The sequence below is a fragment of the Mus pahari genome, chromosome 14 (genome assembly GCF_900095145.1).
Source record: "Mus pahari chromosome 14, PAHARI_EIJ_v1.1, whole genome shotgun sequence".
Lineage (NCBI taxonomy): Eukaryota > Metazoa > Chordata > Mammalia > Rodentia > Muridae > Mus > Mus pahari.
The window spans coordinates 30,467,676-30,482,540 of NC_034603.1; the positions used below are offsets into that span (position 1 = coordinate 30,467,676).

The following is a 14,865-nucleotide window of genomic DNA, read 5'->3' on the forward strand; positions in this document are numbered from 1 at the left end:
CCCTCCTTCCCCCCCCACACACACACACAAAGGAGGAGAAGGGGAAGGGGAAGGGGAAGGGGAAGGGGAAGGAGGAGGAGGAGGAGGAGGAGGAGAAGGAGAAGGAGAAGGAGAAGGAGAAGGAGAAGGAGAAGGAGAAGGAGGAGAAGGAAAAGGAAAAGGAAAACTTGGCATGATAGCTCATACTTTTAATCTCAACAATCGGGACACAGATGTAGGAAGATCTCTAACTTCAAGACCAGCCAGGTCTACACAGGAATTCCAGGCCAGGCAAAGCTACATAACTAGACCTAGACTTTGATCTTATCTCTTTTTAAAAGTAAAAAGGGTAGGTAGGGATGAAGAAAAGGAAAAAAAAGCATTCCAGCAGTAAATTCAAAACAAATTAGCTAGCAGAAACATAAGTTACCTCTTTAGATCCATGTTTATTTACAAATAAAAAAGCTGAAATCCAGAAAAATCAACTTAGTTTCTTCCATCACAACTAAAAGAGTTTTGCTTTTGTTATTTAAATGTGTATGGGTATTCTGTTCACATGTATGTTTGTGTACCATGTGTGCCTGGTGCCCAAAGAGGCCAAAAAAAGAGTGTTTATCTAGTAATGGTTTTTTGCTTTTTTTTCTGCTTTTTAAATATTGAGGGATGGAGGGAATAAGAGCTTGGTTTCATATCAAAAATATTGGGCTGGAGAGATGGGCCAGCAGTTAAGAGCCTAGAGATGCATAGAGGACCTGCACCCATGTTGGGCTGCTCACAACTGCCAGTTACTCCAGCTCCAAGGGGATCTGATGCCTCTGGTTTCTCTGTAGGTACTATACTCACATGCACAGACACACAAAGAGACACTAAAAATAATAAATAATAAATTACATCTTTAAAAAATAATGCTAACTCAATTATATTTAAACACAGTTACTAAAAACACAGAATATACCAAGGTATATATTGAAAGGAATTAAAAACATGTAACTATAAACAAAAGTCTAAATATAAATTTTCACATATTATTTATAGTAGCCACTGAAGAAAAAAAGAAAACTGGGGCTGGAGACGTGGTTCAGCAGTTAAGAGCACTGACTGCTCTTACAGAGATCCTCAGTTCAATTCCCAGAAACCACATGGTGGCTCACAACCATCTGTAATGGGACCAGATGCCTTCTTCTGGTGTGTCTGAAGACAGCAACAGTGTACCCATTTACATAAAATAAATAAATCTTTAAAAAAAAGAAAAGAAAACTGTCTATTAATGATTGAACAAAATGTTACACCTCTATTATGCACCTATAAAAAAGAATAAAGCATTGAACATACTAGAAATAGATGCTACACTGACTAATCCAGATTCAAAAACTAAACATTATTAGTATCATTCCATTTACATGAAATACAAGATACAAATTCCTTGAAACAGAAAAGTAAATCATTAGATACTTTAAAAATGGTGTTTCATTGCAGGTGATAAAAATGTTCTGGGAGCACGTGCAAAACAAGCTTCAGAATACAAGTTTTATGTTATGTGAATTCTAAGTAGGGAAGAAGTTCTGAGAGTCATAAATAGACAAAACTAAACTAAGGCTCACCTAGGAAGAGCCTTCTCTATAAGCAGATAATAGAAATTCAGAACTTACAAACTACTTATGATACCTCACAAATTTAAAAAAGTAAAAACTGAAAGAAGATCATTTCAAAGCTTAAGTTCAAGAAAAGATGTAAAGGATTAAATGAAAGTAGGAAGAGAACATTGGAAAGAATGAGTCGATCAGCAAAGCCCTTGCCCAGCAACCCCGACTCCCTTATTTCAGTCCTCAGAACCTGGCGGGGGGCCTCCTCAATGCTGTCCTCAGTTTCCATGCTCATGCCACGCATGGCACATGTGCTTTAGCACTCACACACATGCATCATACATGAACACATCAGAGTAATAGCAAACAAATAAAATAAAAGATAATAAAACCTCATCAGGGCAGGGGTGGCACACCTTTAGTCCCAGCACTCAGCAGGCAGAGGCAGTAGATCTCTGTGAGTCTGAGGCCAGCCTGGTCTACAGAGTGAGCTCTATGATAGCCAATACACAGAGAAACTCTGTCTTGAAAAATAAGGCAAAACAGACAAAAAGACAAGCAACAAAAAACCTTTCTTCCCACAAGTTGCTTATGGTCATGGTATTTTCTCTTAGCAACAGAAGCCCTAACTAAGTTCTTCCTTTCCTTATTTTTCAGACAGAATCTGTCTATGTAGTTCAGACTGGCCTTGAACCTGAAATACACCTGCTTTCACTTGCTGACAAGGTGAATGCACTGCACTCAACATTCCTTTTCTATTTTTCTTTAAATCTTTTACATTGCTAGCCTTTGTCCATTAATCTGGCAGTTTCACCTAGGATTTCATTTTTCAAAAGGTTAATAAGTTACTTATAGAAATTTTTTCGGGCTGGAGAGATGGTTCAGGTTAAGACCACTGGGTGCTCTTCCTGAGGTCTTGCATTCAATTCCTAGCAACCACATGGTAGCTCACAACCATTTATAATGAGATCTGATGCCCTCTTCTGGTTTACAAGCATACATGTAGTCAGGATGCTGTATACATAATAAATAAATCTTAAAAAAAAAAAGAAAAAGACATTTTTTCACGTTCCTACCATCAAATCTATCATTGAAGTAGAGACATTTATTCTAAAACTAAGGAGAGGCTAAATTATCTAGCCAACTTCAAATTCAACCAGAACATGGAATACAAATATGGTTGTTAGCCTAGAAACTGCAGACAACTTACTCTTTCTTATAAATACTTTCTACAATTGAAATCGGAGAGGTGGGGCTAGTAAGCTGGCTCAGCAGATGAAGGCACCCATAGCGAAGCCTGACAGCCTGAGATCAATCCCTGAACCTATATGGTAGCAAGCTCTCTGACCTCGACATGCATGCTGGAGCATATATGCACAAACAAAGTAGGTAAATGTAAAAAGAAAAATTAAGAGCAACATTCACTATCTGAAATGTAGCAGAAAACCACAATTAGAAGACTGGTAACTAATTCTCTAACTTTGGATCCTCACTGATAAATAAATAGATGGCTGTGTGTCTTTGTCTGTGTGTGTATATATATTAACATACAATATTTGGAGACATGTATATATTAAATAGGCACATATGTATATTTTTAAGATGGGGTCTCATTTACCCCTGGCTGGGTTCGAATTTACTACACAGCTAAGTGGAGCCTTGAACTCCCAACTTCCAGCCTCTGATCCTCAAGTGATAGAATTATAGGCATGTTCCACAATACCCAGCTAGGAATGATTTTTGCCATTAAAAAAAAAAAAAAAGTAACAAACACATTCTGTTACTAGTCAATAAATCTAATACATGGGAAAGGTAAAAACACAATAGACACACACACACATATCTCGACAGCCATTATGCCTTACCTGCTGGTGTCGGGTACTGGGAAAGGTATACTGGACAGAAGGATAACGACTTTGCTCTGTGCTGAAAGCTCCTTGGTTGGGAGGGTAACCTGAACTTGACATTATCAGTAAAGACGTCCTCACTGGGTTGTGAGATCAAGTCCAACAAACAACCATGTTTCTAGGAAGCAACCTACACAGAACAGAAAAAGAGAATTCTTAAGTACTAAAAACATGAAATGTCCTTCTAATAAATTGTAACTGCAGCTATACAAACAAAACCACAATTTCCAGGCAAAGCTCCTCAAATATTTACTTGAAATGTTTGATAAGGAAGGCTGGAGAGATGGCCCTGTAGTTAAGAGCATTGACTGCTCTTGTAGAAGATGAGGGTTCAATTCCCAGCACCACACAGCAGCTCACAACTGTCTGTACTTCAAGTTCCAGTGGATCTGACTCTGTCACACAGATATATATGTAGATCAAACACCAAATATACTTAAAAATGAAGCATAAAGTTTGATAAACAATGTATCGTTTCCTCTACACAGACTATGGCAGATACACAGAAGACATTGTAGCCCCTAAGACAGTGCACAAACAGCTTTGACTTTTGCCTTTTCTTTCCAGGGTCAGTGCTATACACAGCACTGGGCTTTCCTTGTCCTTAGTTTAAAAGCCCTCTTTTAATGAATTGAGGCTAAGTAGATTTTTACTAAAATCTTGGTAACAACCCAAAGGCCATGTCTATCAACTGATGATACAACGACAAAGGTATGGAGTAGAGGGTATTGTTTCCTAACCATGTAAAGCATATGAAACTATACAATAGCATTAAATACATTCACACTCTTCTATATGATTTGTGTATACTATTTCTATTTTAACATTTCACATTTTAATGTCTCCATAATAAATATTTAAGAGAAAAGTAAAATACCTTGTCTTCTACACACCTCTATATACCTATACTGTTCTAAAAGCTGGCACAGAATGACCAAGGCATGCTTCCTTACTGTGAGGGGACACAAGACAATAAAGAACAATCACTGGAGAGTGAAAAATAGCATCATATTTATAATAAAGCAAGTATATAAGATAGTAAATAGGTGAGCAGGATGAGCAGCGTGATCTTAGAAAGCCAGTCTCAGCTAGGATGTCACATGTCCTAGTTTCTGAAACAGCTTCAGTATGCATAATGGAATTACACAAAGCAAACCTACCAAAGTCAAGGAGACTGAAGGAGACAGAGAGAGGGCGGGACACAAGTGAGGCCTGGAGAGAACAGAGTAACCAAGTGGGTTTGGTAGGTTGTCTGAAAGTTGAGAGCCCTTTCTCAACTTTCATATACATACAACTTCTCATATATAAACACACATATATACTGAATATTAATTACATCCATCTTTATGTGGCAGCTTATTTGTTGTTACAACTTTTTAAAGATTTCCTCCATTCCTACATTTTAAAAATATTAGACTTCAAGTTTTAGGCTTTTAACATCGATCTTCTTAAACACTCACAGGTTTTCTGGTACAAAAGGGCATAACTTTTTCTTTCTTTCTTTCTTATTATTATTTTATTATTAAATTACTTTATTTACATTTCAAATGTTGCTCCCTTCCCCATACCCCTCCCATTCCATTCCCCCTCCCCTTCATCTCTGAGAGGATGCTTCCCTACCCACCCACCCACTCACCCCTCCTCACATCCATCCCTTCTCCTCCCCCAGCAACCCTCGGCATCAAGTCTCAACAGGACTAGGTTCATCCTCTCCCACTGAGGCCTGACAAGGCAGTCCTCTGCTTCATATGTGCTGGAGGCCATGGACCAGCCCATGTATGCTCTTTGGTTGGTGGCTTAGTCTCTGGGAGCTCCTAGGGGTCCAGGTTAGTTGATACTGTTGTTCTTTCTATGGTGTTGCAATCCCTTTCCCCTAACTCTTCCATAGGGGTCCCCAACCTCAATCCAATGGTTGGCTGTAATTATCTGCATCTGGCTCAGTCAGCTGCTGGTAGAGACTCTCAGAGGACAGCCACGATAGGCTCTAGTCTACAAGTACAACATGGCATCAGTAATAGTTTTGGAGTTTGGTGCCTATGCATGGGATGGATCCCAAGTTGGGCCAGTCACTGGATGGCCTTTCCTTCAGTCTCTGCTCCATTATTGTCCCGCATTTTCTTTAGACAGGAACAATTCTGGGTCAAATTTCTGAAGATGGGTGAGTGGTCCCATCCCTCCACGGGAACCATGTCTATCTATTAGAGGTAGACTCTCTGAGTTCCCTCTCCCCACTGTTGAGCATTTCAGTCATCCCCACTGAGTCCTGGGAGTCTCTCACGTGCCAGGTCTCTGGGACTTTCTAGAGGTTCCCTCTGCCCTCTATGCCCCTCCAGCCTACCCTGCAGCTGCATATTTCCATTCATTCTCCTGGCACTCTGGGCTTCTCTCCTGCCCCCTCCCCCTTGTTTTCTTTCTTAACAGTTAATTGTCCCAAATTATCCACTTGGTGAAAAAAAAAATGACATCCTTGTTACTCTTTAATAATTAAGTGAATATCCTGGAGATCCTGGAATATCACATATTGACATTCAAAAGGCGTTTACTGCAGCACCACAGTAAGACAAATTACAGAAACTCTCAACTCAAAGTGCATAGACCATAGTGCATTTATATAACAAAGAACTATACAGGAGTTATAATAGCTACAGCTACATTATTTTAAAACAGACAGAACTCAAAAATGTTGACATTTCACCAAATATTAGCATATATTACGAACAAAATATGTATAATTTATAATACACATATAATGTAAAAAGAACCTACTCAGGGATAATAACATCTCAAGAAGAATAACAATCTATAACACTATTTTTTCAAAACAGAGGAGCTGGCAAGATGGCTCAGCAGATAACAGCATCTGTGGCCAAGCATGGCAACCTATGTTCTACCCCAGAACCCACATGATAGAAGGAAAGAACTGGCTTCATCTTACTACCACGGGGACACTATAGCACATATACATACACACACATACTACCACGGGGACACTGTAGCACATATACATACACACACATACTACCACGGGGACACTGTAGCACATATACATACACACACATACTACCACAGGGACACTATAGCACATATACATACACACACATACTACCACGGGGACACTATAGCACATACACACACATACACACTCACACACACACACGCATAGATGTTTAAAAAAAGTTTTTAAAGCCAAAGCAAGTAAAATAAAATACTGCTGTTTTCTTAAACCATTCTCTAGGCAGGGAGTCTTGAATTGTATAAAAGTGTAAAATCAAGCTTATCATAAAAAAGGACGCAAACAAACATTCATAAATCAGTTTCTTCTGTGCTCTTGCCTGTGCATGGTGGCTACCTCAAGCGTCCGTTGCTATGACTTCCAAGCAGCAATGAGCTGTAAACTGTTGGCTATACTGCTGTTTTCTTAAACACCAACAATATATAGATAACTATTGGTTATACTGCTCTATGAACATTTTATTTATTTTATTTCATTGATTTATTTAACCTGAATGTAAGTATGTGCAGAACATGCAAGAGGAGAAGGTCAGAGTGGAGTGTTGAATTCCCTGGAACTGGAGTTATACATAGCTGTGAGCCACCACATGGGTGCTAGGAACTATACCTGGGTCCTCAACAAGAGCACGAAGTATTCTTAACTCCTAAGCAATCTCCCCAGTCCCTCTCAGTACGTTTTTGAGATTGAAACACTCCATAAAGGAAAGTCATTTTATTACCAAGTATAATAATCCTACTCACTAATTAATTTGGTCTTTTATGTCGTATTTTTTAGAATTAAAAAGACTTTGTTAGCCGGTGCGGGCGCACGCCTTTAATCCCAGCACTTGGGAGGCAGAGGCAGGTGGATTTCTGAGTTCGAGGACACCCTGGTCTACAGAGTGAGTTCCAGGACAGCCAGGGCTACACAGAGAAACCCTGGCTGGGGGCGGAGGGGGGGGACTTTTTTATTATTATTTGTATACAGGTGTACACACACAATACACTAAGGTGGTGGTTGTCAGAAAATAACTCTGTGCAGTCAGTTCTCTCCTTCTGCATTTCATGGGTTTCAGTCACTGGCCTGACACTTTAAAGCAGGACAGCATGGTGACATTTTTATGTCTGAGAGAACTCGGTTCCCTTCACTGTGCTTTGCAGTTGCTTCTCTTTCAAAGCCTTTGCCTTTTGCATTTAACAAACCGTGTCTTTCACTCAAGAACTGAAGTAATCTCTTCAGGTGTAATAAAAATTGTAGTGAAAATTTTGGTTTCTTTAAAAACCCAGTTATACTATGTGGATATTTTTGTTTTAATCCCAGTCGTGGAATATGTGGCTGCTTCAGATTGTCCACAACCGGTAACTATGATTGTCTCATGCTCTAGGAGAGGCGTGATTTTTGCCAGCTGAAGAGAGTTTGTTTGAGAGGGATTTAAATGCCAGAGCCCTGAGAGGCCTCCTAGATTGCTGGACTGATGGTTGGAGATATCCTGATGACAGAGACTGGATTTGCCAAGCCTTATGTCCCTAATCAGCAAGAAGTAGTCTAAAGAGGTTATGCCCTATTTCCCCTCTAACCTTCCTTCTCTCCTACCTAGTGCTGGGGGTTGAAAGGGATTAGAGTGGAATGAGGTTTGGAAGGGTTGTAGATAGAAGAACCAATAAAGTAGCCCAAAAAAGCCCAACACAATCTCTGGATAAAGCCAAGCCTTGTAGCACAGGTTTATATTCCCAGCTCCTCAGGAGGCTGAGAGGCAAGAGAGGCCAGGCCTGTCTGGGATATAAAACAATTTCAAGGCCAACCTGAGCAATAATTAGCAAGACTGTGCCTCAAAGAAAAGAAAAACCCTCTAGAAGAATCTAAATACTGAATTCATAGACTGACTAAAGAGAAATGAGGTATCTTTATGTTTCTACTATTGGATATTCCATCCTAGAGTATAATTATAGGTTTAGGTATAATAAAGATAGGAATACTAACAAGAGGGTGGTGGCAGTGGTGGTGGCGGCAGCAGCAGCCACACCATAAATCCCAGCACTCAGGAGGCAGAGGCAGGCAGATCTCTGTGAATTTGAGGCCAGCCTGGTCTACAGAACAAGTTCCAGGTCTCAAAAAACAAAACAAGCAAACAAAAGGTAGGAATACTTTACAAACATGACTAAAATATTTTATAAATGGTGAAAAAAGATACATGTAGAAGATATACAGAAATCCTACTTGAATAACATAAAAACATATAAGATTTTCATGACAAAGACTTGATACATGCATATAAGTATACATATACTAATTTGGGGGGCAGGATTATTTAAATATATTAAGATTAAATATACAGGAGCTGGAGAGGTGACTCAGTGGTTAAGAGCACTGATGCTCTTCCAGAGGTCCAGGAGAAGCTGGTGTTCTCTACAGTCCTTTGCAGAAGCTTAACCATGTCTATCTTTTGGCTAATATCAAGTGCAGATGTTTAATAGAACCAGGCACTCAAACCATTCAGGGCCATGTCCTCATCTGTGTACCTGTACTTGCTTGGATAGAAGTGTTTAAAAAGCCAACAGTAGTGGGGTATTGGGTGGAAGTAGAGGGTTATGAGTTTGTTTTTAGAAATAAAATATGTCTGAATCAGAAGTACCAAGATTACAAAATTTAAAAATCAATTTCACATCTTTGTCCTCCATGAGCTACTAAGCTGTCATCCCAGAAAGCAATCAAAAGCAGAGTGTCCTTTAGAAACATTCTATATACACGTAAGCACAATTACATAATGATAGCATACTACATATACATTATGCTGTATCTTGCTCTCAGACAGGGTTTCTCTGTATCCTTGGCTGTCCTGGAACTCACTCTGTAGACCAGGCTGGCCTCGGACTCAGAAATCCGCCTGCCTCTGTCTCCCAAGTGCTGGGATTAAAGGTGTGTGCCACCACTGCCCAGCTTGTATCTTGCTCTTATATATGAATGTTCATGAATATTTTGTGAAGGTTTGAGGATGAGGCAAGAGGGTTGTGAGTTCAAGGCCAGCCTGAGCTATAAACAAACAACTAAGAGCCGGACAGGAAACGAGAGGACTCCATGTGTATAAGGGAAAGGATTTTGTTTTGTTGCTTTAGTTTGCAGTCTAACGGTCACCATCTGTCACCTGCATTCAATGTTACTATAAGTTGAGTGATTTATCTGTTTTCCTCTTTTATCAGTAATACTTCAGAATGTCCTAGGTTTTGAGGAATAATTTTAGTTAAGTTTGACTTTGAAATCTCATAAATAAACTATTCCAACATAAGAGCCAGTAAGTAGGGCTGGAGAGATGGCTCAGTGGTTACAGGCACTGACTGCTTTTCTGAACGTTCTGAGTTCAAATCCCAGCAACCACATGGTGGCTCACAACCATCCGTAATGAGATCTGACACCCTCTTCTGGAGTGTCTGAACACAGCTACAGTGTACTCACATATAATAAATAAATCTTAGAGAGAGAGAGAGAGAGAAAGAGAGAGAGAGAGAGAGAGAGAGAGAACATCAGTAAGTAACAAAAATCACAGGACTAGCTCTTAGTGACATACAAATTTGTGGGTTACGGTCCATTCCAATCTCATGTAACTTCAGCCTGGAGATTTTGTATGACCTCCACCCTCAACTCATCCATAACACAAACAGCAAGTTCAGACCTTCTGTTTCCTAACCAGTACACTCTCTCAAACATCTTATAACAAGCCAAAGACACAAAGGCAAAACCTCTGATTCTGTAACAATGTGCCAACCTAGAATCTCTCTTTTCAGGTCTTCTACAATCTGGTCTTCCCTCTGCTACTCACTCTGGTCCTGGGGCATCAAGACACCACTACAAAATACCCTGTGGTTTAAAACCAACTAAAATGAAAACAACCTAATTTAAAGCTACAGCTGAAAGGAAGGACAGCATTTTCGATGCCAATGTCAAACTATAAATTCAGTTCTTTTGAAAATTACTTTTACATTTACTTACTTAGTGTGTATATGTGTGTGCATGGGGGAGGGTAGCAGAGGACAACTTGTAGGGTTGGATCTCTCCTTCCACTACTTGGGCTCTGGGGACTGAACTCAGGTTGTCAGGCCTAGTGGCAAGTGCCTTTATCTACTAAGGTATCCATGAGCTGTAAATTCAGTTCTTGGGAACAAAGCCCAGTAACTCAGGGTTAGTATCCTCAACTCATGAAATGTAAAAGCTTTGTGAACTCTTTAAGAAACTTCATCAAGCCAAATATCAAAGTACACCCTTGTAGTCCCAGCACTCAAAAGGTAGAGGCAGAAAGACCAGAAGTTCAAGGCCAATTTTACTGTCTCAGTACCTCAGAGGCCAGTGAGAGCTACATGAGACCCTGTCTCTCCAAAATTAAAAGTTAAAAAGAAACTAAGATTTTATAAGCAACTGCCTCATATAAATTTTGACACATATAATGCTTTAGGCTAAAAATAATGTTAAACTTAGATGTCACTGTTATGAGACAAGCATATCTCTGGATGCCACAGACAGATAAAACCAGACTCTTATACTAAACAATCAGAAGATAAAATATGGCAAAAGGAGCCGGGCAGTGGTGGCACACACCTTTAATCCCGGTACAAGAGAGGCAGAGCTAAGTGGATCTCTATGAGTTGAGGCTAGACTGGTCCACACAATGAGTTCCTGGACAGCCAGGGCTACAGAGTGAGACCCTGTCTCAAAAACAAAAAAATGGCAAAACGAAATTCTACTTAGATACCAGATACCTGTTTGAATCTTCTCAACACACACACACACACACACACACACACACACCCTGAAACATACAAATTGCAAATACAATCTGCCAAAAATAAAAGGCTAACCCTCTCACCAGGAACTCCTGGCTTTTAGCCTATAGTCTTTGCATAACCAAAATGTACTTGGACAGGTTTTCAAGGTGGCCTACGCTATCTTGGAAAAATATCTAAAAATATACTTCTCTGTGGCAAGTCTTCAGATGACTCTTTAGAGAAGCAAGAACAAATCTACCAATGAGAAGGAAGACCACATTTCACCAATGTGAATACAATTCTATTTTTATTCTTTAGATTGTTCTATTTTATATGTCTGTTTTCTCTGCATATATGTGTGAGCACATGCATGTCTGGTGCCAGTGGAGGTCAGAAAAAGGCATTGGGTTTCATGAAAAATGGAGCTACAGATGGTTGCAATCCACCACATAGTGCTAGGAATCAAAGCCAAGTCCTCTACAAGAACAACAGGTACTCTTATCTGCAGAGCCATCTCTCCAACCCCTACAGTTCCATTTTTAACAGATAAGATACTAAAACCTGATTTTAAAACAAAACTATGCACAGAGAGAAAACAAAGAAGAATGTCCTCTGTGGCACAGTAGAAAATTTCAGCAAACTATTGAAGTTTTACTGATTCCCATAGAGAGGCCGAAGGTTCTAGTTTAACCTCTAAAGAATGTTAGGTGGGCTAAGAAGGACCAATTTCAAACAAACTAAAGCTCTCCAGACCAGGAATGATTTAAAGAAAGTCAATTATCTGGAAGTCTGGCTTCCAGAAGAGAATAGAAACTAGAAATCATGTAACCAAATTCTGTAATTTGTATAATACTAGAATAAATTTTCTCTTACAATATAAAGCATTACAGTTAAAAAAATAAAATAGCTGGGCGTGGTGGCGCACGCCTTTAATCCCAGCACTCGGGAGGCAGAGGCAGGCGGATTTCTAAGTTCGAGGCCAGCCTGATCTACATTCCAGGACAGCCAGGGCTACACAGAGAAACCCTGTCTCGAAAAAACAAAACAAAACAAAAAACAGGCAGTAGTGGCACACGACTTTGACCCAGCACTTAAGAGGCAAAGGTAGGTGTATCTCTGTGAATTCAAAGTCAGTCTGGTTCACAGAGTGAGTTCCAGATCAGCCAGGATTGTTACACAGAGAAACCCTGTATAGAAAAACAAACAAAAAAAGCCACACATGACTTACCCTTTATGACAGCTTAACGTCTTAGAAGATAGATGAATGGGGCCTGCAAGATAGTTGACCAGTACTTGCTAAGCCAGATGTCCTAAGTTATAACCTGGGACTCACATGATGGAAAGAGAGAACAATCTCACAAAAGTTGCATAGATACACAAAGTAAATAAACATTTCTTTTAAAAAAAGGCCACAGGGGATGGAGAGATGGCTTGGGAGTTAAAATATGTACTGCTTACAGAAAACCAGAGATCACTCAGCTCTAGCGCCCAAATGGCGTATCACAAACGCTTGCAACTCCAGTTCCAGGGAACTCAGCGCCTCTTCTGACCTCCAGTGGATTTTTGCATGAATTATGGTACACACACATATGCACTCCCCCACACACATATACACACAAAAATAAAGTAAAAGAAAAGAAAAGAAAAGACACATGGATAGAAGCAAAACAGAAAATCGAGTTAAATTAATATTACCCTAGACTCCAGAAAGCATGATACTCAAAGAAAAACTTTCATAAGGACGTAAGTAATTGGTGGATTTACAGTAAGCAGTCAAAGAATAATTCATGAATTTAAAATAAAAATGGAGCTCCTTTATTTTTCATTGTGAGATGATTCACAAAACAACAGCATTAAACAGTTACTGTGAAGCTGACTAGTCCTCTGAAATAAATTTAAAAAAAAAAAAAAAAATTAAAGCAAAAAAACAAAAACAAACCACTGGTGGCTCTACCAGAGGACGGAAGCTTAATTCCCAGCACCAATACAGCATCGCACACCTGTCTGTAACTGCAGTTCCAGGGGACCCAATACCCTCAAACAGGCATAAAGGCATGCAAAACACCAATCTATATAAAATTAAAAAGAAAAAAATTATTTAAAAATAATTTTTTATTTAAAACATTAAAAAAAAAAAAAAAAAAAAAGATCGAGCCACATGGTGGTGGCACATGCTTTTAATCCCAGCCTGTATCACATGGGTAGGGAAAAACCGCACTGAAGTTTTACTGTAAATACTAAATATTGAATGGGAATACTGAAATCATAGATTAATTTTGTGAAAACTGACTTCTTCCTGTCTCCCTGCCCCCAGTTGCTAGGGTTTCCCAGTTTCTAAAAGTACTACAGATCTGAAATTGGGGCCTTAGACTTGGGTCTGAGCACACTTACCCACAAAACTATCGTTCTTTTCTCAACACCAAGATTTCTTTTTGAACTCCACAAAATGTAAAGTTTACCCAAAGAATTCACAGACCAGAACAAAGTCTAAAGTAAACAGAATAAGGAACTAGTGACTAACCCTACCAATGCTAAAATCATAAAGCAATGTAAAGGAAATGTAATTTACGCATCAAGAGAAAATAATTAGAAAAATCAAAGTCTCAAATATGTTTGAAGTAATAATAACCATGTCTTTGAACTCCTAGCTATTTAAATTTAAATTTCCTATTACTTAAAATATTTTTATTTTTGTGTGATACATATGATGTGTTTTAGATTATTATAATTATTTCAAACATGTTCAAAATTATGCTATCTATGTTATTGCCAAGGAGTGTAAACTGCCTAAAACCAGATTGTTCTGAATCTAAACTGTGGATGAGCAAAACTCTCAACAGATTAACAAGCACAAGGAAAAGGGCAGCCCACAAGCATCAAGAAGTCCTTTATAACAATCTAAGAGCCAAACCTGGCATTATGGTGGATGCCTGAAGAAACAGCTATTCAGGAGGCCAAGACAGGATTATTTCGACTCAGAAGTTCAAAGTCAGCTTGGGTAACATAGCAAATTCTTGTCTCAAACAAACAAATAAACAAAAATGCACAATATATTCTAGAATTGAAGCTATATCAGTGGTACAGCACTTGTCTACTGTGAGCAAGTACCTGGGTTCCACTTCACTCCTATACTGTCATCCTGCAGGCAGGCAGGCAGGCAGGCAGGCGCGCACACACACACAGAGGCAAACAGTCCACATTTCAAGTACACAAGAAGAGGAAAAAAATCAAAATCGTCAGGTAGCCTTAACTTTTCCTTTTATTTCAGACTTAAGGATTTATGTCTATATTATAACACATCCTATAAACCAAGCACTCCAAATTTCTAATTCATATACTTTTTCTAGCACTGAAATTACTCCCAAACTTCCTTCCCTGCTTACTTGTTAAAACATTCTTATATCCAATAGTACCTGGAACTAAAATGCTATCATGGACAAACCAATCTCCATGTCTAGTTTTCCATCCTCATAAAAATCCCAATGAGGGGCTGGTGAGATGGCTCAGTGGGTAAGAGCACCCGACTGCTCTTCCGAAGGTCCGGAGTTCAAATCCCAGCAACCACATGGTGGCTCATAACCATCTGTAATGAAATCTGCCGCCCTCTTCTGGAGTGTCTGAAGACAGCTACAGTGTACTTACATATAATA

At 39.3% G+C, this 14,865-nt stretch overlaps 1 protein-coding gene across 1 annotated transcript in view; it reads right to left on the reverse strand.

Annotated features, from left to right (window-relative positions):
- Positions 1 to 14,865, reverse strand: part of Ncor1 (nuclear receptor corepressor 1) — a 136,397-nt gene that overhangs the window by 113,721 nt on the left and 7,811 nt on the right. The window contains exon 2 of the mRNA XM_029545802.1: positions 3,428 to 3,599. Within this exon, the coding sequence (XP_029401662.1) occupies positions 3,428 to 3,529 (102 nt within the window). The 5' untranslated portion in view covers positions 3,530 to 3,599. The remainder of the gene's footprint in view (positions 1 to 3,427; positions 3,600 to 14,865) is intronic.